Source organism: Ranitomeya imitator, chromosome 4 (genome assembly GCF_032444005.1).
Source record: "Ranitomeya imitator isolate aRanImi1 chromosome 4, aRanImi1.pri, whole genome shotgun sequence".
Classification (NCBI taxonomy): domain Eukaryota; kingdom Metazoa; phylum Chordata; class Amphibia; order Anura; family Dendrobatidae; genus Ranitomeya; species Ranitomeya imitator.
The window spans coordinates 83039706-83065763 of NC_091285.1; the positions used below are offsets into that span (position 1 = coordinate 83039706).

The window sequence follows — 26058 nt, forward strand, 5'->3', positions numbered from 1 at the left end:
TTAAATGTCTGTAATGCAGGAATCTGAATGAGGCTTTACACTGATATAGCAGAGCAGAGTGTGTTCAGAGCACAGCAGTGTGGTGATTACGACGGATGAGTGCAAGTGCTAGATTACCTGAGTTTGTCTAGGGTGCTTGGGTATGTAACAAGTATCGCGGGTATTCGAGTGACTGGTTCGAGTTCCCACAGCCACAAAATATGCAGGGATTGCCCATGTTTGTCATACCTCAGGCAGTCTAGTAACAAGCAATAGCACTCATCACTAGTGATTACTTTGCTGTGCTCTGAACACTGTGATGACAGCAGCGGTGAGCACAGGTCGGCAGCTTGACATTGTACTACTAACGTCAAGCTAACAAAGCGGCAGCACTGCTCTTGGCGCTCACATCATAGCTGCGGTGGTGACTTATTCCAGTGGTGAGAACAGCTCGATTTCCTGTTGTTCCTCTCCCCACCTCTGCCCCGTATCTCCTGTCACCGCTCATGGCTGAAACTGCACGAGTGGTGACAGGGAGAAATTGTAGCTGTGCGCCCTGCTCAGGGGGAATCTGCGCAGCTCACCTCCACTTGTTGTACGCCTGCTTGTTAGGCCATGGATCAACAAAATGAAACCAGCAAAGCCAGCATCAAAAACTTATCCAAATTTGGAATTTAATTTCTTCAAGTTAAAAACATGTATCCAGTGAGACTTAAGCCGCAATGTTTGATATGTTTTTAACTTGAAGAAATAAATTCCAGGTTGTGATTCCTTTTGGTTGCTGGCTTAGGTTGTTTCCATACTTGCATGGCTCTGGGCTACAAAGAAATGGCACCTGGCGTCCCCCACAGCGGCGGCCTGGAGAGCCCATGGGACGTGCCCAATTCTGCGCTGAGGCAGCCACAGTGTAGGAGATGTGTTCGGACACTGGGACTGCTGTATCTGCAGTTTGTAAGTGTCATGTTCAGACATTTGCACTTGAAAAAGAAAATATTAAAACACGTTTCAATTAGGTTTAAAAATGATTATATAGGGGGCGTGTCCTAGCTGGCCATGTGAGTGGAAGCAGGGAAGAGTGCTCCCGCTGCCAGAAGGACAAAAATCCTGTTTTAACCCCGATTTTCGGGTAAACTCACCTAAATCTGGCTGGCTGAAGGTCCGGAGAGTGCAGCGGTGCGGAGCAGCAGGTCCGGAGTCGGCAGCGATGACCAGGAGGCGGCAGAAAGACGCTGGCACCAGCGATGCAGGAGCCAGCCAAGATGGCTCCAATGCTAGGGAGGATGCCGAGAAGGAGAACGCTGCATGTCAGCGGCGCATGGAGGTGGCCGCAAAGCTGCAGCAGTATGCCAGAGTGGAGGCTGCAGAGGAGGCAGAACCAGGATCTGGAGCTGACCAGGAGGAGGAGGAAGCAAGCACAGCCGAGCAGCATGAGGTACAGAGGGGGAAGGAGAGAGGCAGCATGGCTGGGGCTAGTGGGGGACCTGAAGCCATATCACAGGGAGAGGAGCCGACCCTTAGAGATGTTATCACACTGATCTCTTCATGTCAGCAATCCCTGAACTCCTTGGCCCAGCAGATGCAGGAAGTTAAAGGGGACACGGCACAGATAAATGCGGCTCTGCAGAAAATGGACAAACGTATAGGAGTGGTGGAGGAGAGGGTGAGCACGGCAGAAGATCACATAGTTAAGCTACAAAAAGCTGAAAAGAAGTTTGCCCAAGCAATAGCCGAGCTCGCTGCCAAAAATGAGGATCTGGAAAATAGGTCCAGAAGAAATAATATACGTATAGTGGGGCTGCCTGAAAAGACTGAGGGGAGAAATCCCACTGAGTTTGTGGAGAACTGGCTGCTGGAGAAGATTGGGAACACAGTGTTGACAAAAGTTTTTGCTGTTGAACGTGCTCATAGGGTCCCGCCGCAGCCCCTGCCCCAGGAGCGAATCCCCGTACCATGCTTGCTAAAATACTGAACTACCGGGACAGAGACATTATCCTTAGAAAGGCTAGAGAGATGGAGGATCTGACGGCTGGAGGTCAGAAAATCGCCATTTATCCGGATTATTCCGCTGCGGTTCAGAAGCAGCGGATGAAGTTTACTGGAGTCAAGCGGCGACTGAGGGAGCTGGGAGTGCAGTATTCAGTGATGTTTCCCGCCAAACTGAGACTGGTGGCTTTTAATAAGACACATTTCTTCCTGACACCGGAGGACGCTGCCCAGTGGCTTGACACCAATGAGAAAAAGTTGAAAGGAGTGGGAGACTGATATGCCGGCGAGATTTGGCTGGAAATTGGTTTCTCTGTCATTGGCGGAGAGTTTTGCGCTGGTTAGCGTTGGTTTTAAAGTTGAGCAACTGCTGAGGGTTCTGCTAGGCCATGTTGAGGACTGGCCGGAGGGGACAGTACTGTCTACCAAATGTGGGGGAGGAGGGCTATGACGGATATTGTAAATTGGTTTGCTATTTTTCTTACATGTCATAGAAGTGCAATGTTAAGTTATAATTAAGTTAAAGTTAGGGGGAAATTATGTTTAGTGTGGCAGCGGGACGCGAATGGAGAGGGTTAAGTGAGGGAGAGTGTTCGCAGTGGGCAGTGGAGCCCCACTCTTGCTGAGAGGAAAAATGCGTTACACTGGGGGGGTTAGGGGGGTAAGTTGGGAGGAGGTAGGGGGGCGGCAGGGGGTAGGGGGGATGGGAGGGGTGGGGCAGCTCATACTTGGGAAATTGGATAAAATGAGAAATGATGAGCCACAGGGGGGGAGAATGTATTAAAATATTGAGTTGGAATGTGAGAGGTCTGGCGGATAAAACACGGCGAGCGGCAAGTCTACAGTATGCTCAAGAGCAGAAGGTTTCAATGATATGTCTGCTGGAGACACATTTAGTGCGGGAGAGGGTGAATGTATTGAATAGGCGCTGGATACAGAAAGCATATCATTCTACTTTCTCAACGTATTCTAGGGGTGTGTCTGTGTTGATTCCTGCTGGGGTGCAATATGAGGAGGTAGCGGTAAAGGAAGATTTGGATGGTCAGTATGTGGTGGTGAAGTGTAAAATGAATGGAGTATTGATGTGTATAGTGGCAATGTATATTCCGCCCCCATACTCAAGCAAGAAGATGAGAGGTGCTGGAGACGGTAGAGCGCTGGGGACCGTTACCATTACTAATTATCGGCGACCTTAATAATATATGTGATGACTTTTGGGACAAGAACAAAAACCCCCAGAATAGGACGGCGGGACATACCACTACGTTTGGGACTTATGTCGGGGAAGTGGGCATGGTTGATTTATGGAGAGTTAGGCATATCGGGGAAAGGGCGTATTCATGCTACTCGCCAGCTCATGGTACGCTGTCTAGGATTGATCTGGCACTAGGTAACCGATTATTAGATACGATGGTGGGGGATGTGAGATATTTACCTAGGGCTCTCTCAGACCATAGTCCAGTTAAAGTGGAATTTAGACCAGTGGGGACACGGAACGGGAGCAGAAGGGAGTGGAAAATTCACCCTAATTGGCTACACAGTATAGATTTGGAGAAGATTAAGAAGGAACTAGGGGAATTTTTTGAGATAAATGAGGGAAGTGTAGATGTGCTTACTGTGTGGGAAGCCATGAAAGCGTACTTGAGAGGGCTGTTGTTTAGGGATATTAGCAGGTGTAAGCGGAAATCGAGAGAGGCAGAGAGGTTGGCGATTGATGGGCTGAGGGTGGCTGAAGATGAGATGGTAATAACGGGTACTCTGGAGGCTGGGAGGAGGTTGAAAGCAGCTCAAAACCAGCTAGAGGCGGTCTTGCTGAGTAAGGCTGAAAGGAAGAGGGAATTCATGAATCTGGCCTATTATCAGGAGGGTGAATCAGTGGGTCATTTACTGTCGCTGGTGGCATCTGCCCAGGGAAATACATCCTTTGTTCATTCTCTGGTGACTGGGAGTGGTGTTGCTGTTTCGGAGACTTCAGAGATTTTGGAGACTTTTGCAGATTTTTACGCAGACTTATACTCCTCTCGGGTAGATGGGTCAATGGAGGACACGGTGGCGTTCCTTGAGGAGTTGGAGCTCCCGAGGCTGAGTGACAGGGATAGGGAGGATCTGGAGGCTCCCATTACGGAAGAGGATCTGGGACGGGCATTACAGTCGATGGCTAATGGGAAGGCGCCTGGCGTAGACGGATTTCCTGCTGAAATTTATAAAAACTTGGGGGAAGTGTTGATCCCTAAATTGAAGGTGGTCTTGGAGGAGGCTAGGATTGGCGGAAGGCTGCCGGCATCTATGCGGGAGGCCACAATAGTGGTGATTCCAAAGGAGGGGAAAGACCTGACACAGCCGGATTCATATCGACCAATTTCTTTACTTACTATTGACGTTAAACTCCTGGCTAAGGTGTTGGCGATGAGGTTGACAAGTGTTATTTCTGGCCTGGTACACGCAGATCAATCTGGCTTTATGCCTGATAGGTCAACTGCGATCAACTTGCGAAGATTGTATGTGAACTTGCAACTCAGAGCTGATAACTGTGGCCAGAGAGTTATTGCATCTTTAGACGCCCACAAGGCGTTCGATAGTGTGGAGTGGGGGTATCTCTGGCAAGTGTTGCAAAGAATGGGGTTTGGACCGCAGTTCATATCCTGGATTCAATTAATGTACTCGATGCCGATGGCCAGGGTTAGGGTAAATGGGGAGTTGTCACGGACCATACAATTGGCTAGAGGGACGAGGCAGGGGTGTCCGCTTTCCCCCCTTTTGTTTGCTCTAGCAGTGGAGCCGCTGGCTGCTAAGCTTCGACGGTCTGATGAGATGACGGGATTTAAATATGGGGTGATTGAAGAAAGGGTGGCGTTGTATGCGGACGACATTTTGTTGTTTCTGGCAGATCCAGTTGCATCCTTGGAAGGAGCCATTGGGATTATTGAACGATTTGGATCAGTGTCGAGGCTTAGGATAAACTGGAGTAAGTCTATCTTGTTTAAGGTGGACGATGTGGATGGGGAGCCATTGGAGAATGGGCGACTGGAGGTGACGAGTAAATTTAAGTACCTGGGAATATGGGTATCTATGCCGGTCACTGACTATATACATGAGAATCTGACTCCAATCTTGGGTGCACTCAAGGCAAAAGCGGATGCATGGCTCAAGCTACATTTGTCTGTGGTAGGTAGGGTGAATCTTATCAAAATGATTCTGATGCCAAAAATACTGTATATTCTTCACAATGCACCGGTTTGGATACCACGTGGGAAATTTAGACAGATCAACTCTCTGTTTAGGAACTTGATTTGGGGGAGGCAACATCCGCGTATTAAACTAGAGACACTTCAGCGACCCAAGGATGATGGGGGTCTGGCATTGCCTAACCCTGAATTGTACTTCCTCGCAGCCCAGAGTCAGCATCTAAGGGGCTGGGCGCATGAGGGGTCATCTGGAGCGGTACAGCGGTTGATGGAAGTGGTGACAAAAAGAAGGCCAGTGGTGCAATGTTTGGAGGATGGATCCTTGGAGAGTTTGGGGAAGCTATACCCGACTTTGCTGTTGATACGCAAGCTGTGGAGTAGATTGAGGCACATACGTGGGATCACGGACTTGACTAGATACTCGCCGCTATGGCATAATAACAATCTGAAAGAATTTGAGGCATTAGGGGTATTGATAGAATGGCTGGGCAAAGGGATTCAGTATGTGTATCAAATAATTGAGCAAGGTGAACTGAAATCATTCTCCCAATTGCAGGCGGAATTTGGCCTTGGAAATGCAGGGGAGTATCAGTATCTGCGGATGAGGCACGCTTTTGGAGCTCAGAGTAGGAACGGAGGTATTAGGATTCAAAGGGATATAGTACTGGAGTATGTGTGTAATGACGGGACGACTGGAGGAGTCATATCCACTCTGTACAGGGATCTGTTGCACACTTTCCTATTGGGGTTTCCAATAATGGCGAGAGCTAAATGGGAAAGAGATCTGGGCCCAATGGATAATGAGACTTGGGAGTCGGTGTTGGAATGGATCCCAAGACTGTCGCTGAGTGAACCGTATAGATTGTCACAGCTTTATGTGGTACACAGAGTTTATAGGTCTCCGATGGTGCTATATAAGGCAGGATTGCGTAATGACTCTGAATGTCCGAGGTGTAGGTCTACGGATGCAGACATTTTCCATATGATGTGGACATGTCCGAGGTTGGTTGCCTTTTGGGTGGTAGTTTTAAGTCGTATGGAAGGTGCGTATGGATGCACGGTGCCAAGGGATCCAGTTGTCTGTTTGTTGGGATGCGTGGGTGAGATTGGAGTGGATAAACACCTAAAGATAGCTATAGCCAGATTGTTGTATATGGCTAGGAAGGTGATAGCTAGAAACTGGATTAGGGAAGAGCCGCCGTCAAGAGGAGAATTCCTCCAGTACGTAAAACAGGGCCTGACACTAGAAAAAGGGATTTATAAGAAGAAAGGGAAAACTGAAACGTTCAATAAAATGTGGTCTCCATGGATTGCTATGGGATAGTAATGTGAAGTGTGGCTTATACGATTGGTTGAGGGATTAGACACTCAATTGTTTTAATGATGGTAGTAATTAACAAGACGAGCTGCTTTGTGGGGTGGGGGAGGGGGGCTTTGGGATCGAAGGGGGCTGTTTGAAGGGAGAGGGGGGAAAAATACTCTGTATTGAAAATGCAAATGAAACATGTTAATTGTACTGTTATTCTTAATAAAAATTTATTTGAACAAAAAAAAAAATGATTATATAATAACTATTAATACAAAAATAAAAACCACCACACATTCCCTTTAAATAGGTTAACCCCTTCATGACCCAGCCTATTTTGACCTTAAAGACCTTGCCGTTTTTTGCAATTCTGACCAGTGTCCCTTTATGAGGTAATAACTCAGGAACGCTTCAATGGATCCTAGCGGTTCTGAGATTGTTTTTTCGTGACATATTGGGCTTCATGTTAGTGGTAAATTTAGGTCAATAAATTCTGTGTTTATTTGTGATAAAAACGGAAATTTGGCGAAAATTTTGAAAATTTCGCAATTTTCACATTTTGAATTTTTATTCTGTTAAACCAGAGAGTTATGTGACACAAAATAGTTAATAAATAACATTTCCCACATGTCTACTTTACATCAGCACAATTTTGGAAACAAAATTTTTTTTTGCTAGGAAGTTATAAGGGTTAAAATTTGACTAGCGATTTCTCATTTTTACAACGAAATTTACAAAACCATTTTTTTTAGGGACCACCTCACATTTGAAGTCAGTTTGAGGGGTCTATATGGCTGAAAATACCCAAAAGTGACACCATTCTAAAAACTGCACCCCTCAAGGTACTCAAAACCACATTCTAGAAGTTTATTAACCCTTCAGGTGCTTCACAGTAGCAGAAGCAAAATGGAAGGAAAAAATGAACATTTAACTTTTTAGTCACAAAAATGATTTTTCAGCAACAATTTTTTTATTTTCCCAATGGTAAAAGGAGAAACTGAACCACGAAAGTTGTTGTCCAATTTGTCCTGAGTACGCTGATACCTCATATGTGGGGGTAAACCACTGTTTGGGCGCACGGCAGGGCTTGGAAGGGAAGGAGCGCCATTTGACTTTTTGAATGAAAAATTGGCTGCACTCATTAGCGGACACCATGTCACGTTTGGAGAGCCCCCGTGTGCCTAAAAATTGGAGCTCCCCCACAAGTGACCCCATTTTGGAAACTAGACGCCCCATGGAACTTATCTACATGCATAGTGAGCCCTTTAAACCCCCAGGTGCTTCACAAATTGATCCGTAAATATGAAAAAGTACTTTTTTTTCACAAAAAAATTTTTTACCCTCAATTTTTTCATTTTCACATGGACAACAGGATAAAATGGATCCTAAAATTTGTTGGGCAATTTCTCCTGAGTACATTGATACCTCACATGTGGAGGTAAACCACTGTTTGGGCACATGGTAAGGCTAGGAAGGGAAGGAGCGCCATTTGACTTTTTGAATGAAAAATTATCTCCATCGTTAGCGGACACCATGTCGCGTTTGGAGAGACCCTTTGTGCCTAAACATTGGAGCTCCCCCACAAGTGACCCCAGTTTGGAAACTGGGCCCCCCAAGGAACTTATCTAGATGCCTAGTGAGCACTTTAAACCCTCAGGTGCTTCACAAATTGATCCGTAAAAATGAAAAAGTACTTTTTTTTCACAAAAAATTTATTTTCGCCTCAATTTTTTCATTTTCACATGGGCAATAGGATAAAATGGATCCTAAAATTTGTTGAGCAATTTCTCACGAGTACGCCGATACCTCATATGTGGGGGTAAACCACTGTTTGGGCACACGGCAGGGCTCGGAAGGGAAGGCGCGCCTTTTGACTTTTTGAATGGAAAATTAGCTCCAATTGTTAGCGGACACCATGTCGCGTTTGGAGAGCCCCTGTGTGCCTATGCATTGGAGCTCCTCCACAAGTGACCCCATTTTGGAAACTAGACCCCCCAAGGAACTAATCTAGATGCATACTGAGCACTTTAAACCCCCAGGTGCTTCACAGAAGTTTATAATGCAGAGCCATGAAAATAAAAAATAATTTTTCTTTTCTCAAAAATGATTTTTTAGCCTGGAATTTCCTATTTTGCCAATGGTAATAGGAGAAATTGGACCACAAATGTTGTTGTCCAGTTTGTCCTGAGTACGCAGATACCCCATATGTGGGGGTAAACCACTGTTTGGGCGCACGGCAGGGCTCAGAAGGGAAGGCACGCCATTTGGCTTTTTAAATGGAAAATTAGCTCCAATCATTAGCGGACACCATGTCGCGTTTGGAGAGCCCCTGTGTGCCTAAACATTGGAGATCCCCCACAAATGACCCCATTTTGGAAACTAGACCCCCAAAGGAACTAATCTAGATGTGTGGTGAGCACTTTGAACCCTCAAGTGCTTCACAGAAGTTTATAACGCAGAGCCATGAAAATTAAAAAAAAAATTATTTTCTCAAAAATGATTTTTTAGCCCGCTATTTTTTATTTTCCCAAGGGTAACAGGAGAAATTTGTCCCCAAAAGTTGTTGTCCAGTTTCTCCTGAGTACGCTGATACCCCATATGTGGGGGTAAACCACTGTTTAGGCACATGCTGGGGCTCGGAAGTGAAGTAGTGACGTTTTGAAATGCAGACTTTGATGGAATGCTCTGCGGACGTCACGTTGCGTTTGCAGAGCCCCTGATGTGGCTAAACAGTAGAAACCCCCCACAAGTGACCCCATTTTGGAAACTAGACCCCAAAAGGAACTTATCTAGATGTGAGGTGAGCACTTTGAACCCCCAAGTGCTTCACAGAAGTTCATAACACAGAGCAGTGAAAATAATAAATACGTTTTCTTTCCTCAAAAACAATAATTTAGCCCAGAATTTTTTATTTTCCCAAGGGTTAAAGGAGAAATTGGACCACAAAAGTTGTTGTCCAGTTTGTCCTGAGTACGCTGATACCCCATGTGTGGGGGTAAACCACTGTTTGGGCACACGTCGGGGCTCCGAAGGGAAGTAGTGACTTTTGAAATGCAGACTTTGATGGAATGGTCTGCAGACGTCACGTTGCGTTTGCAGAGCCCCTGGTGTGCCTAAACAGTAGAAACCCCCCACAAGTGACCCCATTTTAGAAACTAGACCCCGCAAGGAACTTATCTAGATATGTGGTGAGCACTTTGAACTCCCAAGTGTTTCACAGACGTTTACAACGCAGAGCCGTGAAAATAAAAAATAATTTTTCTTTCCTCAAAAATTGTTTTAGCAAGCATTTTTTTATTTTCACAAGGGTAACAGGAGAAATTGGACCCCAGTAATTGTTGTGCAGTTTGTCCTGAGTATGCTGGTACCCCATATGTGGGGGTAAACCACTGTTTGGGCGCACGTCGGGGCTCGGAATTGAGGGAGCACCATTTGACTTTATGAATACAAGATTGGCTGGAATCAATGGTGGCGCCATGTTGCGTTTGGAGACCCCTGATGTGCCTAAACAGTGGAAACCCCTCAATTCTAACTCCAACACTAACCCCAACACACCCCTAACCCTAATCCCAACTGTAGCCATAACCCTAATCACACCCCTAACCACAACCCTAATTCCAACCCTAACCCTAAGGCTATGTGCCCACGTTGCGGATTCGTGTGAGATTTTTCAGCATCATTTTTGAAAAATCCGCGGGTAAAGGGCACTGCGTTTTACCTGCGGATTTACCGTGGATTTCCAGTGTTTTTTGTGCGGATTTCACCTGTGGATTCCTATTGAGGAACAGGTGTAAAACGCTGCGGAATCCGCACAAAGAATTGACATGCTGCGGAAAATACAACGCAGCATTTCCGCGTGGTATTTTCCGCACCATGGGCACAGCGGATTTGATTTTCCATATGTTTACATGGAACTGCAAACCTGATGGAACACTGCTGCGAATCCGCAGCGGCCAATCCGCTGCAGATCCGCAGCAAAATCCGCACCGTGTGCACATAGCCTAATTCTAAAGGTATGTGCACACGCTGCGGAAAACGCTGCAGATCCGCAGCAGTTTCCCATGAGTTTACAGTTCAATGTAAACCTATGGGAAACAAAAATCGCTGTACACATGCTGCGGAAAAACTGCACGGAAACGTAGCGGTTTACATTCCACAGCATGTCACTTCTTTCTGCGGATTCCGCAGCGGTTTTACAACTGCTCCAATAGAAAATCGCAGTTGTAAATCCGCAGTGAAATGCGCAGAAAAACCGCGATAAATCCACAGCGGTTTAGCACTGCGGATTTATCAAATCCACAGCGGAAAAATCCGCAGAGGAACAGAATACGTGTGCACATACCGAAACCCTAACCCTACCCCTAGCCCTACCCCTAACCCTACCCCTAACCCTACCCCTACCCTTAACCCTAACCCTACCCCTAACCCTAACCCTACCCCTAACCCTACCCCTAACCCTACCCCTAACCCTAACCCTATTCTAACCTTAGTGTAAAAAAAAAAAAATTCTTTATTTTTTTATTGTCCCTACCTATGGGGGTGACAAAGGGGGGGGGGTCATTTACTATTTTTTTTTATTTTGATCACTGAGATAGGTTATATCTCAGTGATCAAAACTCACTTTGGAACGAATCTCCCGGCTGCACATGCGCCCGCCATTTTGGAAGATGGCGGCGCCCAGGAAAGAAGACGGACGGATCCCGGGAGGTAAGTATAAGGGGGGGGGAGATCAGGGCACGGGGGGAGCGTCGGAGCACGGGGGGGGGGGGGGGTGGATCAGAGCATGGGGGGGTGGATCGGAACACGGGGGGGTGGATTGGAGCACGGGGTGGGGGATCGGAGCACGGGGGGGGAATCGGAGCACGGGGGGGGTTTCGCTGTGCAGGGGGGGTGATCGGAGCGCGGGGGGTTTGATTGGAGCACGGGGGGTGTGATTGGAGCACGGGGGGAGCGGACAGGAGGACGGGGGAGCGGAGCACAGGACGGAGGGGAGCGGACCACAGATCGGGGGGTGGGGTGGGGGCACATTAGTGTTTCCAGCCATGGCCGATGATATTGCAGCATCGGCCATGGCTGGATTGTAATATTTCACCAGTTTTTTAGGTGAAATATTACAAATTGCTCTGATTGGCAGTTTCACTTTCAACAGCCAACCAGAGCGATCGTAGCCACGGGGGGGTGAAGCCACCCCCCCCCCCCCCCCCGGGCTAAACTACCACTCCCCCTGTCCCTGCAGGCCGGGTGAAATTGGAGTTAACCCTTTCACCCGGCCTGCAGGGACGCGATCTTTCTGTGACACAGCATATGCGTCACAGGTCGGATTGGCACCGACTTTCATGACGCATACGCTGTGTCACAGGTCGGGAAGGGGTTAAATAGACCAGGTAGAATAGCCAGAAAGTATGATCTGGATGGACATAGGCTATAGTGATGTAGAAAATGTAACTAAAACATTGGCTATAAGCTTTGTGCCACAGGAAGACTATATTATTGTGTGACTATTAGAATTTACACATGATGATACACAGTATGGAAGGGTCCAAATTGACTGCTTCAGTTTTCACTTCTATTAATGGGATTCTGCCACACAGCTTTCTGTGAAAGTGAATATTTGGAAATGGACTTTAAGTCAACAAAAATATGGAGAATTAATACATGAAATATTACCCATTTGTTGAATCCGTCCCTGCTTTGCTGCTCCCCATGAGTTCTTGTATGAATTCTGCCCTACAACTGACCCCACTAGACACTGTGGAGGCTGATGATTGTGTACACAATCAGTGGCCTCACACATTACCGGCAACCGCTGCAACCAATCACTGGCTTCCGATGTGCGGCACCTCTATAGTATGGCAAGCAAATACTAGAGGGGATCAGCAGAGCACTGGGGGGTTTGATGGGTAGGTAATGCTTGCCACTAATTTATGGAATCTTTCCTGTTGCCCCATTTTTTTTAGATCCCAGACAACTGCCAGAAAAGAGTTAATGTTTAATATTTCTATATCTAGTTGGTCCAGGACTTATTAAAGAACCTTCCAGAAATGTTCACAAAGTCATCAGAGACTCAGAGCGCTCTTGGGCCAGCACTCCAGGCCGCCTACAAGCTGATCTCCCCCACCGGAGGAAGGATATCTGTGTTCCAAACACAACTGCCAACATTGGGTGCAGGAGCCTTGAAACCCCGAGAGGAGCCGAACCAAAAGTCCTCTGCCAAGGTGAGCCTCTATGTAAATGAAGAGCTTATTTTGGCTACATTTTTGCCTAATCTTTCCTACAAAGAATTGTTTTCTCATTTTTGAATAATTGGATGGTAGATTAAATGGTGCAATTAAAAAATACAACTCCTACTGCTAAAAACTCATAAAGACAGATTGGCAATGAAAGTGAAAAATGATTGCCCTTGGGTAGCTGAAGAAATAACCAAGCTAAAAACAGCACTGTCCTGAACTGGTTAATGTTGTAAATGCTGGGCATTTCAGAAGCGGTTCTAGAGATCACTGCTGTCATACCTGGTTACTGCAGTCACTTATGTCCTTCAGCCTACTTAAGGGGTGGTCTGAAGTGCAAATATATTTTTATCCTAAATGTCTATCCGATTAATGCCATAATCTATTTTCTAATATACTTTAATTAAAATTCTCTCCCCTTCCCTAGTTACACTGACTGCCTTTCTTTTTTTGTTTTTTACAACTTCCTCTTTGAAGACACTTCATTTAGAATTCCCAGTACATGCTGGGATGCTCTGCATCATCAGGGGTCACTATCGTAGCCCCTGCTCGCTCCCTGAACTGAAGATTCATGGGTGACCTTGGGTTTTAGGGGCTGGGCTAGCAGTTGCTCTGTCACTGTGCGATGTGCACGACGACGGTGCACTCTGTCACTGGCTCAGCTCAAGCCGACAACGGACCGCACTATCATTGTGCGTTATACAAATGTGGTCAAAATTGTTGGTACCTCTCTTAATGACAGAAAACCCACAATGGTGACAGAAAACCCACAATGGTCACAGAAATAACTCGATTCTGACGAAATTAATAATAAATAAAAGTTCTATGAAAATGAACAAATGAACAAATTTTCATAGATCTTTTATTTAATATTACTTTTGTCAGAGTCAAGTTATTTCTGTGACCATTGTGGGTTTTTCTGTCATTAAACGAGGGGTACCAACAATTTTGACCACGTGTGTAAGTATGCTTCCTTCTGTAAAGTTGCAGAGACCAGGGCCGCTCCTCCAGAAGTGATTACTTTTCCTTTGAGTATCCCACTGGGAATTTTGAAGCGAAGTGTCATCAAAATGGAAATTTTAAGAAAATATAAGTAAAGCCGTTAGTGTAGTTAAGGAAAGATAGGGAAGTTGTAATTCTAATAAATGGACATTTAGGATGAAAATTAGTTTTCAGTTCGGATCACCCCTATAATTTCCGGCCACTGAGTATATATTGCTTAGGGTAATAAGTACATAAGATATATATGTATTATTTTGACTCCCATTGTTTCCGGCTCTGCATCCCTGTTTCTCCCCGCCGATATACTACTTACATTTCCTGCAGCCTGTACCCCACTGTCCTCAGGAGTATACAGCAAAAGCCTGAGTCCAGCGATGGGCCGTAATGGCTGCTGTGGTTGGCCCATGGCCAGCTTCTTCACTGGAACTGCCTCTTTAATAAACTGCTATTTTGCTTTTGCTGTACTAAACGGAATTAATATTCTTTTTATAATTTTCCAGGATATTCACAATTTGACACCAGCAACTGACTTTTACAAGAAGCTTGCATTGGATTGTTCAGGACAGCAAGTAGCAGTCGATCTGTTTCTCCTTAGTGGCAGATACTCTGATTTGGCTTCTTTGGGTACGGTGGTGGCAGAAATTATTTATTTTTTTAAACAATGTACTATTTCACATACAAGACCGTTTCATTGCTTTGTGCTAAGAGATCTGCTTCTATTTCACTATTTGTTCCAGGTTGCATTTCCAGATACTCAGCCGGGAGTGTCTACTATTATCGTGCTTACCATCACCAGCATAATCCAGTGCAAGTGGAGAAACTGCAGAAAGAGTTAAAGCGGTACCTTACTCGGAAGATTGGGTTTGAGGCTGTAATGCGGATAAGGTGCACTAAAGGTCTGTATGAAGTCAGACTGATCACTTAACCTGCCAGAATTTTTTTTTATAGTCTGTGGCTATTATAGACCATATTTTTAACCTATATAGGCACTTCCTGGGATAGACACTATAGATATGTGCTGTAACTTTGTTCTATTTAAGTCATTTATATACGGTATGTAAGTTGGAATAGATTGGGGAAAAAACAACAACTTGATACTTACCACTTACAGCTCTAGCCACCCCGCTGCTTGCTGGCCACCATCCAGTCCTCTTCTTTCTGCCGCCATACCTCCTGCTAGATCAGGATTAAGGCTACATTCAGATCTGCTTTAACTATGGGTCATATGGTTCCAATGACTTACACAACCTTTTAACACACAGTCAACCCATCCGTGAGATCTGGTCCATAGTGAAGAGACCGGAGATATGGCGGTAGAAAGAAGAGGACCAGACCAGGGGTCGCACCTGCTCTGGGGGGGGGGGGGGGGGTCGCACCTGCTCTGGAGGGGTGGGGGTCGCACCTGCTCTGGGGGTGTGGGGGTCGCACCTGCTCTGTGGGGGGGAGGTCGCACCTGCTCTGTGGGGGGGAGGTCGCACCTGCTCTGTGGGGGGGAGGTCGCACCTGCTCTGTGGGGGGGAGGTCGCACCTGCTCTGGGGGAGGGGGGTCGCACCTGCTCTGAGGGGGAGGGGGTGTCGCACCTGCTCTGAGGGGGAGGGTTGGTCGCACCTGCTCTGGGGGGGTCGCACCTGCTCGGGGACCCGCTTAGTGATCATCCTCTGTGCACTTTAGAGCAGCCAATAGAAACAGCAAGCCGGACAGAATACAAAAATGTGTAATTGGCGCTCTCCTGCACATTACACTGAATGCTGGGTGGTGCCATACTGTAGCAGTATATGTTATAACTTTTCTTTGGATTTTTTTTAAGCAGCTTATAAATTAGTTTGCCTATATTTTTTTTTAATCAGATAATTTTTATTAAACAGCAAGGATAATACAAGTATATTACATTCCTGTTCCTATTAAACATGTATAGATTTTTAAGAACATTTAACCCCAACCCAAACTCCAACCCCCCCTCTCTTCCCACCTTTAGTGACCTGTAGTGAGCCTCCACAATTTATAGCATCGTGCAAAAATGAAGATGACGTTCCAATAACCCTCCCAGGGAACCCCAAGGCCCAAACGGTCACATAAAGCCCCTTAATTTGAGTCAATCCATGGATTCCATAACCTGTGGTAGAGGTCCATCTTATTTCTCTTAAAGTAAATGCTTTTCTCCAAGGCAAGAATATGGTCCACTTGTACCAGAAAGTCTCTTCTCGTTGGTGGTTCCTCCCTTATCTTTGCAATTAGCTTCCGCGCAATAAATAATAATCTAGCAATAGCTATTTTGTACATATTATCAGTTACAATCTCTTCTACATAACCTAGAATACACACCAAAGGTTCTCGTGGTATAGTACAGTTATATATCAATTCGACTCTATTTAGCACCACAATCCAAAAGGAGGATAACCTGAGACATTGCCGCATCATATGGAGAATACCCGCCTCGGACTGCGAACACCTAGGGCACTCTGAATTGGGTCTCAGTCCAGCTTTGAATAACATCTCCGGAGTTCTATAGGCCCTATGAATAACAAATAATTGTGACAACCTCCCAGGCTCACTCATAGAGATCTTGGGTACATATTCCAATACTGAGTCCCATCGATCATTATCAATCACCCCCAGTTCATTTTCCCATTTCAATCTGGCTCTGATATGGTGCCCCTCCAGGAAGGAGTAAAGAAGATATTCATATACACCCGAAATCGGCCCCTTCGTGCCACCACCCATAAGAATAAAGTCCAACAGAAGATCTACCTGCAGCACTATAGGTTCTCTTTTGCACTGTGCCAGAAATGCGTGGGAGATACGGCTATATTGATATATCTCAGAACTTGGCAATTGGAATTCCTCCTGCAGTACCTCAAAGTTCTTGATTTTACCCTGGTTCATAAGTTGCCCCATCCGAGAAATACGTGCCTTTTTCCAAATATGAAATCCCGACATCTGTCTGAACTCTTGTAAATATCTATTATTCCAGATAGGTGAAAATCTAGTAAGAGCATTCACACCCCTAATATCTTTTACATTATTCCAAACCTTATGAATAAGTCTAATAGTACAAAATGTGGAACCCCTCCCCTGGAAGTGTCCACCCTCCAGACCCTCACCCAGTATCTTCGGCCCAATCGGTGTCTTCAGACAGCAGGGTATCCTTGCCCTCCCAGACTCCTCTCCCCATCTCCTAAAATGTTGACACTGTGATGCTAAGAAGTATAGCCAAGGATTAGGGAGTGCCAAACCACCCTCCGTATTCGGCTAGGTTCACACTACGTTAGTGCAGTCCGTTCAACATATCCGTTAAACGGACTGCACTAATGCAAGTGCCAGCTCTTGCACAGCGCTAGCGCAGATGGAGCTTCTGCTAGCTCCATCTGCGCTAGCAGTGACGGACCCGGAAACACTGCAGCCCTCGTCTTGGGCCACTCAAATGACGGCACATCGCTAGCGTACGCCCAGTGTGGGCGTGCGCTAGAGATGCGTCTGACATTGCAGTCTATGGCGGCGTTAACGGACTACATTACACCGCGTTATGCCGTGGTGCAACGTAGTCCGTTAAACGTAGAGCCATAGCGCAATGAGAACCAAGCCTTAGGCCTTTGCAGGGTTTCTTGTTTAAATCTTGGGCTCTTTCCTCCCCAAATCAATTCACCAAACAAGGATCTAATCCCCCAAAATCTATTCTGCGGTATCTAAATGGGAGAATTATGCAACGCATAAAGAAGTTGAGGCATCACTATCATCTTTATAAGATTCACCCTGCCAACTACCGACAGATGTAATTTTTTCCATGCCTGGATTTTAGTACGTATTCTCCGCAAAAGAGGCCCCAAGTTCAGTTCTTCAAAGCAGGTCAAAGGGAGAGCAATCTGAATCCCCAAATATTTACATTTATTCACTACACTCAACTTCGTAGAAGTTTTCATACCTACACTACCTCCATTGTCCCCATCTATCAACATCATATGAGATTTATCCCAATTAATCCTTAGGCCAGAATACCCCCCAAATTCCTTAATTATAGCTTCCTCCTTGCACAAGGTCCCCCCCGAATCCTCCAAGAAAAGCAAAAGGTCATTGGCGTACAGAGCTACTTTATCTCACATAGCACGCTAGGCCACGCTCCCAAATTGCCTATATTTTATGGTCTAGCTGTTCAGGGAATTTGATCCAGAATGTATTGTATTTTTGTTCTATAGTGTCTTACTCTTCTGCTGCCCTCAGACAGGACGCAGTGTGTTGGCTTCAATGCATTTTAAATTGGTAGTCATTTACTTCAAACTATTAATCTGTATGTACAACTTTACTTGGCTTTTATTAGAATGTAGGGAAAACCTACAAGAACTCACCATATTATTTGCACCCTGCTCTAGGCCTTTCTATCCATACGTTTCATGGAAACTTCTTTGTTCGGTCTACGGATCTACTGTCCCTTCCCAATGTTAATCCCGATGCTGGATATGCCGTACAGATGTCTGTGGAGGAAAACCTGACCGATACACCGGTGGTCTCCTTCCAGTCTGCTCTCCTGTACACTTCCAGTAAAGGTGAGTTCTGTACATCAAGTAGTAACTGTCTTCTGCCATGGAAGTATATACATTAGATTGTATGTTCTTGTATAGAAGTCAGCAGGAAAGAATTATATGTGCATTTTATCATGAGGAAATCGCCTATTGATTTAATCAATGTCTTTATTTTTAAATATATTCCTTACCCCCTTCACTACGTTGCAATTTTTAGTTTCTTTCCATTTTTGCTTTCTCCCCTTCTTCCAAGAGCCTTAACCCCTTAGTGACGGAGCCAAATTTTTGAAATCTGACCAGTGCCACTTTATGTGGTAATAACTCTGCAACGCTTCAACGAATCCCACTGATTTTGAGATTGTTTTTTCGTGACACATTATACTTTATGATAATGGTAAATTTGTGTTTATTTATAGAAAATATAAAAAATTTGAGAAAAATGTTAAAAAATTAGCAATTTTCAAATTTTGAATAATTATCCCTTTAATACAGATGGTCATACCACAGCAAACCATAAATAAATAACATTTCCCACATGTCGGCTTTACATCAGCACCATTTGTAAAATGTTCTTTTATTTTGTTAGCATTTTAGGAGGTTTAAAAATGTAGCAGCAATTTTTCATTTTTTCAAGGAAATTTACAAAGTTTATTTTTTTTAGGGAACTATCCATGTTTGAAGTGACTTTAGGGGTCTCATATATTGGGAAACCCCCAAACGTGATACCATTTTAAAAACAGCACCCCCTGACATATTGAAAACTGCTGTCAGGTAGTTTATTAACCCTTCAGGTGCTCTACAGGAATTAATGCAAAGTGGTATGACAGAAATGAAAATGTGTATTGTTACCACCTAAATGTCTCTAACTTCTGAACAGATTACTACAGCCGACAGACTCTAAGGCCACTATTTGGTCGTGAATTGCCACAGCAAACATCAGGACCACACAATCATGATCTGAGGGCACCAATTTGGTTAAATCGGAAGCCCCCACACTCTGTTAACCATTTATAATGATGTAGTCACTATTGACAGCAGCATCTAAGGGGTTAAACAGAGTTGGACGGTGACAACACTGATCGTGGCTGATGCAGCAAGTTGTCAGCTATAGTGTACAGCCGACGGCTGCTGGATTGTCACCTGTATGGGGAGGCTATTCTCAAATATCTCAGGTCAGTTAAAAGACGTATTGGCTGTCAATAAGGGGTTAACTTTTTAATCCTTCATCAATATAGCTAGCCATATGAGAGCTTGCTTTTTGCAGGACGAGTTGTATTTTTGAATGACGTCAGTCATTTTATCGTGATGCATGGAAAAGCGGAAAAATTGTAAGTGCGTTGAAATAGTAGAAAAAAAAGTGCTACTCAACGATTGTTTGTTTTTCTTTATTTGTCATGTTCACTATATAAAGCTGATCTGCTAATATGGTTCCCCAAGTCAGTGTGAGTGCATAATGTCAAAAATGTACAGTTTCAGAACTGTAGAAAACAGACATGGACTGCACATCCAAAAATCCTATGTTAATCTAAAGCCGCCAGGCAAAAATTTAGGTTCTTAGTTTAACATTCAGATCAAACTGTACGAAGCCCACTGCCACGTCAAGGTAAACTTTTGTGGTCCCTAGCCTGGAAGGTGCCGTGCACAAAGCAACATCACAGCAACAATGCACCAGCAGGATCCATGCTAATGACTCCAGACCACACTGCCCCAGAGGCATGACACCACAGCAACAATGGCCGCGACAGAGCACCAACACCAGGTGCATTGTTAATGCAATGGTTGTTTGCGCATGGCACTGCAACTCTTAAGCTAGTGACCCACTGAGAGGTGCGCTGTGACGTGGCAGTGGGCTTCATACAGACAGATCAGAATGTTAAATTAAAAACCTCAAGTTCAGTTTTGTAAATTTTTGCCTGGCAGCATTAGGTCAACGTATGATTTTTGGAGGTGCGGGTGATTTGAAATTAATTTTTTATTTTTTTAAATGTAACTTTATTTGTTTTCATTTTACACTGTATTTAATATTCCCCTTGGGGGACTTGAAGCTGCGCCTGTGCTACACATAGCAGGGCCTCAGCATGGCTATGTATAGCAGAAATCACGTTCTATGAACGCCAGCCAGGGGCAGACTTTCACTGGCTGATTGTAATGACAGGTGTGGGGGTCATAAGCTGATCTCTCACCCCCTCCCCGTTGTCATGACATTCCATTAGCACCCATCCATCACGCTACAGGCATGTTAATTGAAGCTTGGAATAAGGTTCTCCACCCCCTTCTTTGCAGGCATGTGTTAAATGCCACTGTCGGAGACTGACAAAAGGATCTAATAGGTTAACAGCCCCTGGCTGTTAAAGGCACATGATGACTGATTAAATCCAGTGATCAAGTGTGGGAAAAGATGTGGGCTTGGTATGCAAGCCTGCTTCAAATGCAGAGCATGTTTTTTGACAAACAAGTACTTCAAAGATGGTGAAGGGGTTAATCCACATTTAGCAGTTTCTCCACATCACAATCTATCAAAAAAATAGTGATCTTGCAATTTTTCACATTTACCACTTAGGCTACTTTAGACGTCATGTTCTTTACAGAAGACTATTCAGAAGTCTCATTATCATCAGAGTCACAATACTGTCGCAGGTCACCCACCTTTCACAATGGCCTCTGCACATTATCATTAGATGCTTCAATACAAAAGCTGGGGTCATTCGCTTTATTGCTGTTAATGTACATGTGGATTTCCTGAAAGAATCTCCCCAGTGGCCACTGTAATAACTGCAACATTTGTATCTTCATTTTATTTTATTATTACAAAAAAAAATTACTATAAAGATCTGAATTAAAGGGAGTCTGTCACCCCAAAATCGATGGTGAGGTAAGCCCACCGGCTTCAGGTGCTTATCTACAGCATTCTGTAATGCTGTAGATAAGCCCCCGATGTATCCTGAAAGATGAGAAGAAGAGGTTATACTATACTCACCCAGGGGCGGTCCTGCTGCGGTCAGGTCTGATGGGCGTCGCCGTCCGACCTTCTTATGATGACGTCGTCTTCTTGTCTTCACCCTCCAGCGCATGCGTACTTTGCCCTGTTGAGGGCAGAGCAAAGTACTGAAGTGCGCAGGCGCCGGGAAAGGTCAGAGAGGCCTGCGCACTGCAGTACTTTGCTCTGCCCTCAACAGGGCTGACAATGTACACCTGCGCAGGAGCTGCAGCGTGAAGACAAGAAGAGGACGTCATCTTAAGAAGATAGGAGGTCCCGGACCGCAGCGGGAATGCCCCTGGGTGGGTATAATCTAACCTCTTTTTCTCAGATAGAAAAATCTAGCTCGCCCTCGATTTTGGGGGTGAACGGTTCCCTTTAAACATTAGGTCGGTTTCTGACCCGCCTTACTATACACATGGCTAATTATTGCTAGCACTTGCTTTACAACAGGGCTTTATTCATTCTCGTCGGGAGCCTCAGCCACAACATGGTGATTGCCGGAGCCTAATTACTCGTCATCGTTCTTTCTAGAATATTTACAAATTACCTCAATTTATTTTTCCACATTTTCAGTATCCTACTTGTTGGCTTTCAATGCAATTCCCAATATTTCTTTGCTTCCCAACAGGTGAGCGAAGGATTCGTGTGCACACAATGTGCCTCCCTGTTGTGTCGGCGCTATCCGATGTCTATGCGGGGGCAGATGTGCAGGCGGTGATTGGACTGCTGGCAAACATGGGTAGGTATATGAAGCCCATCAATATAGTACTTTTCCATCGAACCCTAATAAGTTGTAGTTTGAATGACCACATTCACTTCTCAATGTATTGTGCAGCAATGCTGAAAAACAAATAACATTGTTGTGCTTCCATTTTCTGACACCCGTGTGATATATACACAGTGGAGCAGTTTGGGACTTTTTTTGGATGGTGAACGGTCGTTTTTATTTGTACAGTTTTGCAGTACTTGCTATGTTTTGATCACTTTTTATTTTCATTTTTTGAGGGACATGCAAAATAAAGGAAAAACTGCAATTCCGATTTGTTCATCACATGGGTTAATTCATTTTATATGTTCATAGATCAACCACTGAAATACAAATATTTATTTTTATAGATTTGGTCAGGAAACAGCTTTTTCGTTTTTGTATTTTATTCAGTATTCAGGTATGTGAATACTTTGCTGCATTTCTGGTACATTTTTTCCACTCCGTTTTGTCACAAATGAAGGATTTTCTAGTACCAGGAAAGTGAATGAGTTTCCCTGAACGCTCGTGCACACGTTGCTTATTTGTTCCTTGCAGATTTGAGGCTGTTTCGGATTCAGCATGTCAATTCTTGCAGGGTTTTTGCAGCACTTTTCACTTATTTTAATGAATGGGGTAAAAATGGCAGGGAAAGTGAGGCTTACAATACGCACGATCTTGATGCAGACACTTCAGTATTTGCAGTAGAAATGTCTGCAGCAAATACTTTACATGTGCACATACCCTTACATAGTAAATGACAATCTCCTATGAAGCAGCGTATAAATGGCTTCCAGTCACTGTTAGAGGAAGGTGCTGGCTGTGTCATGCCACTGGCGCCCGCTGTGTATGGAGTGGGCTCAGCTCCTGAGCCCGCTCCATCCATCCACACCAGATTTAGGACATGTAAATCCTATGTCGGGCACAAGCTGAGATTTCTACATAGAATAGAAGTGTAATAAATGTAGACATGAAAACTGATTGATCTATTCTTTTAGCTGTTGACCGTTCCATTTCATCAAGTCTGAGTGATGCTCGGGATGCCCTAGTGAATGCCGCTATCGATTCCCTGTCTGCTTACCGCTCTTCGGTGCTGACTGTACAGCAGCCCGGTCTTCTGGCACCAAACTCCTTGCGCCTCTTCCCTATGTTTGTGCTGGCTCTTTTGAAGCAGGTCAGTTCTTTGGTGTGTCTGCATACTTGTCTTGAATGTAACCAGTAGCCTATACATTTACTACAACCTGGACATAAATATTGCAAAAAAAGGCATTTTGATGTTGAGTTCACATAATATTTTAGCCACATGTCATTGCCTCCATCGGGACTTCACTATAATTCTCTAAAAAATGGGATTCTGGTTTATCTACCGACCACCAGGCCATTGACTTACATGAAGATCAGACTCCCTTTGGGCTCTCTGATCTTCTTTCGGCAGTATCCAACTTTTTCACATATACACAAATAGTGTGGCTGGCTGTGCCCTCCAAAAACAGACGGACACTCCCAAAAAGGAGTTTAGAAAGGGGGCACAAAGTGATTCTGCTTCATTAAAGTCAATGACCCCCTTCGGTGGATAGGACAGAATCTCAGGACTTCAGACGAATGTTCTGCTGGAGCCACCGGCTTGTGGCTGACACACAATCTGTGATGTTAGCAATGGACATTTTTTCTATCGTGGAGCCATATTTATTACATATAAGAAAATAAATGACAAATTGTTGGATTGGAGAAGTAAATTTCTCCGGGTCACAATGTGAAGTTTACAAGCCTGTTCTTCTTTTCCTTACAGAAAGCTTTCCAAACAGGGACAAATGCAAGTTTGGATGAGCGAATATACTCAATGTGTCAGATTAAGAACCAGCCGCTGGTGCACCTGATGCTTATGACACATCCTAATCTGTACCGAGTAGACAATCTGGCAGATGAGGTTGGTCTTACAGTGTAAACAGAATTTCCTCAGAACGTCTTGATATAAGTAGGGCCAAAGGTTTGGCTATCATTAGTGATGACGAGGTGTTTTCTGAGCATGCCCGGGTGCTAATAGACAGTCTTCGGGGTGCATGTCTCATCTGTTCGACAGCCACTACAAACAGCCAATCCCTGCATGTGTTGCGGCTTCCGAACAACCACGAGACATGCAGCCACGAGGACTGGAACATTGTATTAGAGCACGCTGAAGATGGTCTATCAGCACCTGGGCATGCTCAGATAACACCTCAGCCCAGCACTACAGCTCATCACTAGTTTTCATCGCTATTAACGTGTCTATATGTTGGTGTCTTCTTCACTGTGACTTCTTCTCACGCAGGGAGCCCTTAACATCAATGACAAAACAATACCTCAGCCGCCTGTTCTTCAGCTGTCTGTAGAAAAGCTGAGCAGAGATGGAGCCTACCTGATGGATGCTGGCACGGTAGGTTTCATGACGGGAGAACCAAATCACTGCAGGTGTATCACTGTATGCAGTCCCTTACCGTTTTTGCTGCAATCAAGCACACATTGCGTTGTGGAGACATGACCTGCATAATTTGCTCATTGGTGCAAGTGCTGCTCTGACAGCCAATGGGCCTTTGGTATGTATTGGATACCCACTACATTCCTTAGGCACCCTGCACTGCCCCTTTAATTGGATTGTTGGAAACTTTAAAGTGTAGCCAAGTCTTCTGTGAACTTGCGGTGGTCTGTCTGCTTCTGTATATCTAGCTCCAGCTCTACTCGCCATAGACTTTTATGAGCAGCAGCTGTTACCTGATCCATCAGTGAAACTTTATTGGTGAATGATCAGTCTGGAGCTACAGGAAGAGATTACATATTTTAAGATGTTTTGCACAATGCAGTGTGGTTTAGACTGATAACAGAGAATTCGTCTTGTTAAATCCCTTCAAAATGGAATTGTAGTGGCAGTATGATTGTACCAGAATACAGCGTAATATGCATTAGTGTTTGATTTTCTCCATCACTGTAATCATTATCTTCATCTAAATGTGATAATGATTCGTTATATATTCAGATTATGCTGCTGTGGGTGGGCCGAAGTTGTGGACAGAACTTCTTGACCCAAGTCCTCGGAGTTGCTAACTACTCGGCATTATCTCAAGACATGGTAAGTTTCCAATGCTGGAAGTCTTCAGTAGTTTACATTCATAACAAGTAATTTATCCCCTTAATGACCCCAGCTTTTTTCGTTTTTCGCTCCCCTTCTTCCCAGAGCCATAACTCTTTTATTTTTACATCAATATGGCCATGTGAGGGCTTATTTTTTTTGTGGAACGAGTTGTACTTTTGAACGACACCATTGGTTGTAGCATTTCGTGTACTAGAAAACGGGAAACAAATTCCAAGTTTGGTGAATTTGCAAAAAAAAGTGCGATCCCACACTTGTTTTTTTTTTTTTTTTTTGGCTTTTTTGCGAGGTTCACTAAATGCTAAAACTGAACCGGCCATTATGATTCTCCAGATCATTACGAGTTCATAGTAATGTCTAGGTTATTTTTTATCTAAGAGGTAAAAAAAAATTTCCAAACTTTGCTAAAAAAAAAAAAAAAAATTGGGCAAATTTCCGATACCCGTAGCATCTCCATTTTTCGGGATCTCGGGTTGGGTGAGGGCTTATTTTTTGTGTGCCGGGGTGACGTAGGATCTGATCTGCATAGGAGCGATGTTCGGATCGCACCTATGTAGCTAAATTACTGCATTGCTATGAGCGCCTTCCGCAGGGTGGCGTTCGCAGCAGTCTTGCTGCAACAACCATGGAGGACTGCAGGAGACCTCTGGTTGTCATGCCGACGGATCACTGACCCCCGATCACGTGGCGGGGTCCAGCAATGTGCGCATTTCCTGCCCAATGGCCAGAAGCACTAGTTGAATGCCTCTGTCAGAGTTTGACAGCGGCATTTAACTAGTTAATAGGTGCGATCGGATCGCGATTCCTCCCGCGCCTACTGCGGGAACATGTCATGTGTTCAAAACAGCTGACATATCCCGGCTTTGATGCGGGCTCCCCACCGGAGCCCGCATCCAAGCGGGGGTTCTGTCCTCGGATGTACTATTCCGTTTGAGGACAGAAAGGGGTTAAGTAAAGGCTCTGGAACATAGTTACTTTTGTGTATATTTTGTTTCACACTGCTTTTATTTGT

General features: G+C 44.8%; 1 protein-coding gene across 1 annotated transcript in view; it reads left to right on the forward strand.

The window, feature by feature from the left end:
* Positions 1–26058, forward strand: part of SEC24A (SEC24 homolog A, COPII coat complex component) — a 122386-nt gene that overhangs the window by 90627 nt on the left and 5701 nt on the right. The window contains exons 13-21 of the mRNA XM_069763851.1: positions 12462–12668; positions 14183–14306; positions 14420–14578; positions 18048–18221; positions 21806–21916; positions 22921–23096; positions 23712–23849; positions 24231–24335; positions 24933–25025. Of these exons, the coding sequence (XP_069619952.1) occupies positions 12462–12668; positions 14183–14306; positions 14420–14578; positions 18048–18221; positions 21806–21916; positions 22921–23096; positions 23712–23849; positions 24231–24335; positions 24933–25025 (1287 nt within the window). The remainder of the gene's footprint in view (positions 1–12461; positions 12669–14182; positions 14307–14419; positions 14579–18047; positions 18222–21805; positions 21917–22920; positions 23097–23711; positions 23850–24230; positions 24336–24932; positions 25026–26058) is intronic.